This window comes from Poromitra crassiceps, assembly GCF_964638095.1.
Source record: "Poromitra crassiceps genome assembly, chromosome: 2".
Lineage (NCBI taxonomy): Eukaryota > Metazoa > Chordata > Actinopteri > Beryciformes > Melamphaidae > Poromitra > Poromitra crassiceps.
In genome coordinates, this window is record NC_139624.1 from 21,028,761 (window position 1) to 21,035,493 (window position 6,733).

Here is a 6,733-nt window from a genome sequence, read left to right on the forward strand (position 1 = left end):
CTTTTCACTTGCTCACTCTCTCTCATCAGTTTGTGTCGAGGTGCCCTTGAGCAACACCCCCAACTGCTCAGTGGCCACCAACTAAGGACCGCCATCGCAGGATTGCTCAAGGGGGCCGAAGGGAGTGAATTCCACGTTCATTTTTCAATTGATGTTTCGTAAAACCCTCCTAAAATTAGTTTTACTTGGACGAACCAAGCAAAAGTGCCGGAAGGCACTCTATAGCAGAGGTTCTCAAATGTTTTTCAGCCAAGGACCCCCAAGATAGAAAATCTACCGGGGAAACCCCTCATTCTGATTTGTGATTTTGGGCTAAGCTTAATTGTTTTCACGGTAACATGCTTGACTTTTAAATTGATGGGTTTGTTAGATTAGAATGTAATCCATGAACCATTTTAGAATTAAAGCATAAAATATTTTCATTGAACTATGAAGCCTTTGCAACAAAAAGTTTTTATTTTCCTGAAAACTTTTCACGGACCCCCTGGCAAAGTGCCACGGACCCCTGGGGGTCCCCGGACCCCCATTTGAGAACCACTGCTCTATAGGACTGGGCAGCTACCAGTGTGAAGTGTGGAACTGTATGCATGTGAAGCAGAGCATTGCTGCAAAAGTATGGAATAAAGGTTCAAATTAAGCCTAAAGAAGATAGGTCCAAGACACTCTTCTGGCAGCAAAAAGGCGAGTGCATCTTAACACACAACTCACATGTAGCAAAAAGCCTTCTTCAGGGTTTAGCCCTCAGCACAGTTTCCCCTTTAGCAGACACAAGATCACTGCAAATACCTGAGCACCACCTGCAGGCCACAGTATATACCCAGGACTAAATGAAGATAAACCCATCATTATCTGATTTCTGGAGTTACCAGATCATTCAAATGGTCATTTAAACAGCATAGTCCGAGATGCTTTATCTGATAATAGCCATTATCGGATTATGATAAATCTGATAAACACACCTCACTTTTTGCTGACTCTTCCATTTTATTGAGTGTATGGCACAATCTCAATGTCCACACTCATGGACTCACAGACTTTGATGCGCGTTTCTGCTACTTACTAAAGTGCATGTAAACGCGTCAAACAGATTCTTGCCATATTGCTGAAGATATATTGTTATTTTTGTTTTCTGTTTTTGTATCTGTAATACATGTTTCTTTTTTCTTATTTCCTCATTATTTTTTCTTATTAACTTTGTCTTTCTTCTATACATGTTGTAGAGCCATCTAGTGGCTATACTTTGCATTTGTCGCCTGTGAGTTCATTGGCTTTCTGCTCAGGTGTTTGTAATTACCTTGTGTCTATACTAAAGGGGAACCTGTGCTGAGGTTTGTGCCGCTACACGTGGGATGTATCCCAGTTTTATTTCAACATGCACAAGATGTATGCTACAGTGAAATAGCATTAAAGGCTTTAAAACCTTTTGCCAGAAGAGTTGGACCTATCTTTCTTTTTTGAACTTTTGTGATCCCTACCTTCCCCCCTTCATCACACACCTGTTTGAACTTCCGAGCACTCTGGACCTTTTCTTTCCATTAGAATAAAACCATTCTCAGAACCCAAACAGAGGAAGCCTAATACCCCCCCAACCCTCCCCAACATCCAGCCACACTCTGGATGTCAGCACATTCCTGGAAGATAGGGCCCCGCTGACGGCGAGCCCTACCAGGGGAGGAAGGAAGTGTGGCAGTCCTGTGCTCCCCCAGCAGGCCTGGCTGCATCCTGGAGCCCCCAGACCCGTTTGTGGCCTTGGACACTCCTGACACACTGAGCTCCCGTCTGTGGCCTTGCACACAGGACACTCCTGACACACTGAGCTCATGTCTGTGGCCTTGCACACAGGACACTCCTGACACACTCAACCACTCTTCCATCTGTGGTTCTTCTGCTTGGCAGCTTGTTGTCTGGCTGGAAGACAATCCTAAACATTTCCACCTCTGCCTTCTTCCTCCCTAGGACATTGCTGCCTCTTTCTCTCCCTCTGCTGTCCTGTCCTAGCCTATAGCCAATGTCGGCCTTGTACATTTCTGCAATCCATGGATAGCCTATGTAGAATATGTATGGAAAGCCATCCCTGTCAATATCCAAGAGCGCCCCCTATCAAATTGAGAGCAATTTGAGAGCATGATTTATGGATTTGACGTTCAGATTTGGTAAGTCTTTCTCTCAAACCCCACCCTAGCACGCGTGCTTAGATTTTGACAGATTTCTGTGTGCAAAAACCCTGTCAACATTTTGCACAAACAATCTGAGTGCAGAGAAGAAATCCAAAAGCAGAAGATTCACAAATGCACAGAAGCAGTTTGACTGAGAGGGCAGGACATATGTCTGAGCAACAATACATTTGTGTGCAAGCAGATCAAATCTACGTGCAAGCAGAGGATATTTGAGTGCAAGGGCGTGGTTTGAGGGAAAGCCTTACAAAACGTGAAATCCATAATGCTGTCAAATTGCTCTGACCGCACTCTTGGATATTGATAGGGAAGGCATTCCATACATAATACCATTTCTGAACCAAAATACATTGTGTCATCATGTGAATACTAACAGTATACATGTCAGAGTCTGCTATTGAAAGAGTATGGTGGCCAGTAAGGGTGTTGTGCATGGAGAGCGTAAACACACAGAGCCATGTTCAATCAGGGTTTCTAAAGTCTACATTTCAACCGTGAGTCACATAACGTTTTCTTTTTGTTATTTACGCTGCCTAACCTAAACCATAACCCTCCACGGACCTTTTATTTATTTATTTTTATTTATTTTTTTTATTTATGTTGAGGATAAGCAGGGCTTGAATTCATTCTTAAGAGACCGATTTCTCAACAGTGTTTCTTGCAAACATAATTGGGGCGTCTTCAAATAGTGTCTCAATATTCCGTGCATAATGTTTTGACTGATTTGGCAGGAAAGATTAGCCATTAACTCTCAATGCAGACTGAATCTACAACATTGGCATAGATTTACAGTTTATTCATCAGTGGACTTCATGAAAAGAGCGAGTGTCCCTAATATTTTGTGCATCCAGTGCACGTGCGTGTGTGTCTTCTCGTTGTACTTACCGATGCAGTCCGGGCCCCAGTACCCTGGACAGCACCTTTTCTCCTCCACCTCCTTATAGCACTCAAAAGAGCAGCCTTTGATGGCCAGCTTCAAAGATGCAGTCTTTATATGGTACCTGCACACACACAGACACACAAAGTCCTAATCTAACACATTGCAGTACATGTAGGGCTGGGCATCGTTTTGTTTTAAATCAATACCAATGCCAATACCAATACCCTTAAAATTAGACTGATACCAATACAGTACCGTACTTCATTCAACACCTTTTTTCTACTTCATTCATTCATTTTCTAATTCAACGTTTCTGTACTACTTGGTACTGGGTAGTACATGTAAATACTATTATTCCCAGACATCCCTCATCTCCCTACTCACTTGCAGTCTTGTGCGATAGTCCCGGGGCTTTGTCTGAACCCAGAGGGACAGGGCATCAACAGACTGATGCTGCAGGAATGACACGCCGTCCTCGTTCGGACTACCGTTGTGTTGGAGCAATAGTTCTGTCCGAGAGAAGAGAAAAAGGTTACTATTCACCACAGCAGAATTCTGTGCATTATCTTGAAGCCACTTTTGAGCATTTTTTAATAGTTGACAGTGGAGATGCGAAAGAGAGAAGGGGATGACATGAAACAAAGGTCCAATAATAACAATCATTCATAACACATTATAGAGCATTTTATAATGTGACTTATATTGTATAAGGTCAAGTATCATGAGAAGTTTCTGTGAGCAGAAACTTATGTTCGGCAAGAGCAGCTATGTCACTTTACTTTTAATCCGTTTAATTGCCGAACGCCAATGCGCATGTTCTTAGGCCTTCCATTGTGACATCATCAGCACTCGAGCTGTTCGACCAGTCTGTGTTTTCAGATGATGGATTACGCACACGAAAAAAGCACATGAAAAAATTGACTGTGTGTGCATTTTTGGGCTATTATGTTTATTGTGTTCGGGGGGAAATTGCCCAGCCTTCAAGTATAGGCAGGTAATGATTGCACTCAAGTGTGTTGGTTAGCGGTTTGGAAGCTAACCGTTTTTGACCGTCGTCACGGTGTGGTTTGTAGCTGGCCATCAAGCCATTGTTTTCCATGCAAGTTATTATTGGAATACGGTATGTAAGTGCATGTGGATCGCCCAACGGACCTGGCTGTTGTGTAAATAAAGACACTTGGAGTATCACATACAGACGTTTAAGCTGTGAATTATTCACATGACCAGCTGCACTTTAGGAGACGCGTCAAGCTACAAGTGGCTTGTATGTTTTCTTCTTTTGGTTTTGGCAAAGTCAAGTCAAGCCATTACAATACTGTATAACGATACTTGGCCTTATATAGGCCTAAGCAGTGGTGGCCTAAAGGTTAGAGAATCGAGCTTGTGACCGAAAGGTCCTCAGAAGGTCATCAGTTCAATCCCCAGGATGGCAGGATAAATCTGGTTGGGGAAAGTGAAAAACCAGTGCTTGCTCTTCCCTCATTACCACCACTGAGGTGCCCTTGAGCAAGGTGTGGTTTCTCTAAAGACCTCCCGGGGCCAGGCAGATTTGCCATGAGGGCCGGTTCTGGCCCCCGAGCCATATAATGCCCAGGTCTGCACTATTATAGCCTACTGTCTGTCACCCAGAGTGGGCCATTCTCAAAACCAAGGTTCCCCCTGCCCTGCTCCCACCCAAACTGAGCAAATAGTAGGCCTACACTCTCTGCATGTCTGTGCATAGAGAGTGTACTATACTGTCACAGTGTACTACACTGTCTCTGCACAGACATCATACAGAATAGAGATCACTGAATAAAGGTCAAAAGGCCAGCCTGTTATTGTTGACTTTGACTAAAGCTGGAGTGCAGGAAAGTAAACAGGAAGGGTCTGTCTAATAGTTGCTGCTGATCTGCACGATCTGATACCCAGCCGGGCCAGCTACAGGCCGCTTTCAACATGCACACAGACTACACATTTCAATGAGACACAGAAAATACATGGTCACGTAAACTTGTCCAAAACAGTTAAAAATCTTCTGACTTAAAGACGTTTGCACACAAGGGTAGAAATCCTTGGCTTTCCTTTTTCAAGCTAAGAAACTAGTATTTAAAGTTTATTTGGGGAGAAAACTGGCTACTGCCTGGATGAGAGTGAGCTCGGCGGAGTAAGATGCGCGACATCACTTTGTAATAGGTTAGGGTTAGGGTTAACCCTACACTACATTACATTACATTACATTACATTACATTACGTCATTTGGCAGACGCTTTTATCCAAAGCGACTTACAATAACACATTTTTGTCAGCAATAGAGCAATCAACTATGCAACACAGTCTATGACAACTACAACTTCTGAAGGAACAGTGGTACAAGTTTAGTTTAGGTTAGTTTTTTTTTCTTTTTCTTTTTTTTAAGAGAGCGAGAGAAAGAAGTTAGGTGTTCTCTGTGTGCCTCCTTACTGGTGGTGAATGAATGAAAATGACCTTACCTGATCTGAAGCAGCTGACACCACATTGTGCAAGTCTGTCTGCAGCAGCAACAGTATGAGCAGCGTGAAACTTAGAGTTGGACAACAAGACCCCATGTCGTCTGAGCGTGTCTGTCCCCACGACTGGTCACTAGCTCAGTCACCTCAGTTCCTCCAACAACTCCGTCTCTTTCTGTCTCTTCCTGTGTGAGACCCACTGCAGGACTGGTTCTGTCTCTTCCTGTGTGAGACCCACTGCAGGACTGGGACGGCTCACATCGTCTATCTGCCTTTTGACTTGCTGACAACTCCCTCCCCTTATCTCTCAGCACCTGACCCCCCCCCCCCCCCCCCACACACACACACACACACACACACACACACCTTATTTGGTTGTATTTTTTATGTTTAGTTGCCATCTCTGACATGATAAAGCAATCATTTATGTGTCTGTGTTTTTTCTTCTTCTCCATCTTTGGTGCTCAGCGCTCATTGCCAAGTTGCCAACCCAGTTGCCAGAATAAAATGTTGGCAACTTCGGCAAACGAGGGATAGGCGACAGTATGTGTAACCTGCGTTGTGTTTGTGCTTTCAGGGATTATGTGTAACCTGCGTTGTGTTTGTGCTTTCAGGGATTATGTGTAACCTGCGTTGTGTTTGTAGCTTCTGTTCGTGGTGTGTGTATTGTTGAGAGCTAAGCTCCCTTAGCGGAGATGGTTAACGGGCCTTTATACAGGGGAGTGAGTTTAACCAACCTACTCACTACCACTCGGGACTCACAGTCATTCGGTCACATATTATTTACAATCGCAACGCAAAATTTGAAATAAAATGTCGTAAAAAAAAAAAAGATGTTTCTAAAACGGCACTTTACACTTCTTCAAACCTTCTCCAAAAATGTGAATGTAAATTTGAAACAAAATGGCGGTTAATTTAAAAACCTCACCGCATTTCCAACGTTAAATACAAATAAAACAACTTTAATCAGCGCAAGTGTGACTACAGCGAGAAGCGAGCCCCATGATGGATGCTTAATCCAATCACCTGCCTTTTTTTTTTTTTTTTACGTGCCTGCCCTTTTCAAAACGGTTTTCCAAAGACAAGTTCCAAATGGTTCTGTGTAACAAAACTTCTGGCAGCTTACGTTTAATTCTCCGTGGATCACAGAAACGTGCAATGCCGATGTTTTATTCTGGCGACCAGGCTGTTTTGTTACAATATTCAGGTTA

The 6,733-nt window shown here is 43.4% G+C and overlaps 1 protein-coding gene across 1 annotated transcript in view; it reads right to left on the bottom strand.

Annotated features, from left to right (window-relative positions):
- The window catches only part of stab2 (stabilin 2), a gene marked incomplete at its 5' end in the record, with an annotated part of 81,032 nt that extends 75,411 nt beyond the window's left edge, over positions 1–5,621 (bottom strand). Inside the window, 3 exons of the mRNA XM_083661376.1 lie at positions 3,060–3,175; positions 3,439–3,563; positions 5,526–5,621. Of these exons, the coding sequence (XP_083517502.1) occupies positions 3,060–3,175; positions 3,439–3,563; positions 5,526–5,621 (337 nt within the window). The remainder of the gene's footprint in view (positions 1–3,059; positions 3,176–3,438; positions 3,564–5,525) is intronic.
- Between the last annotated feature and the right edge of the window lie 1,112 nt (positions 5,622–6,733).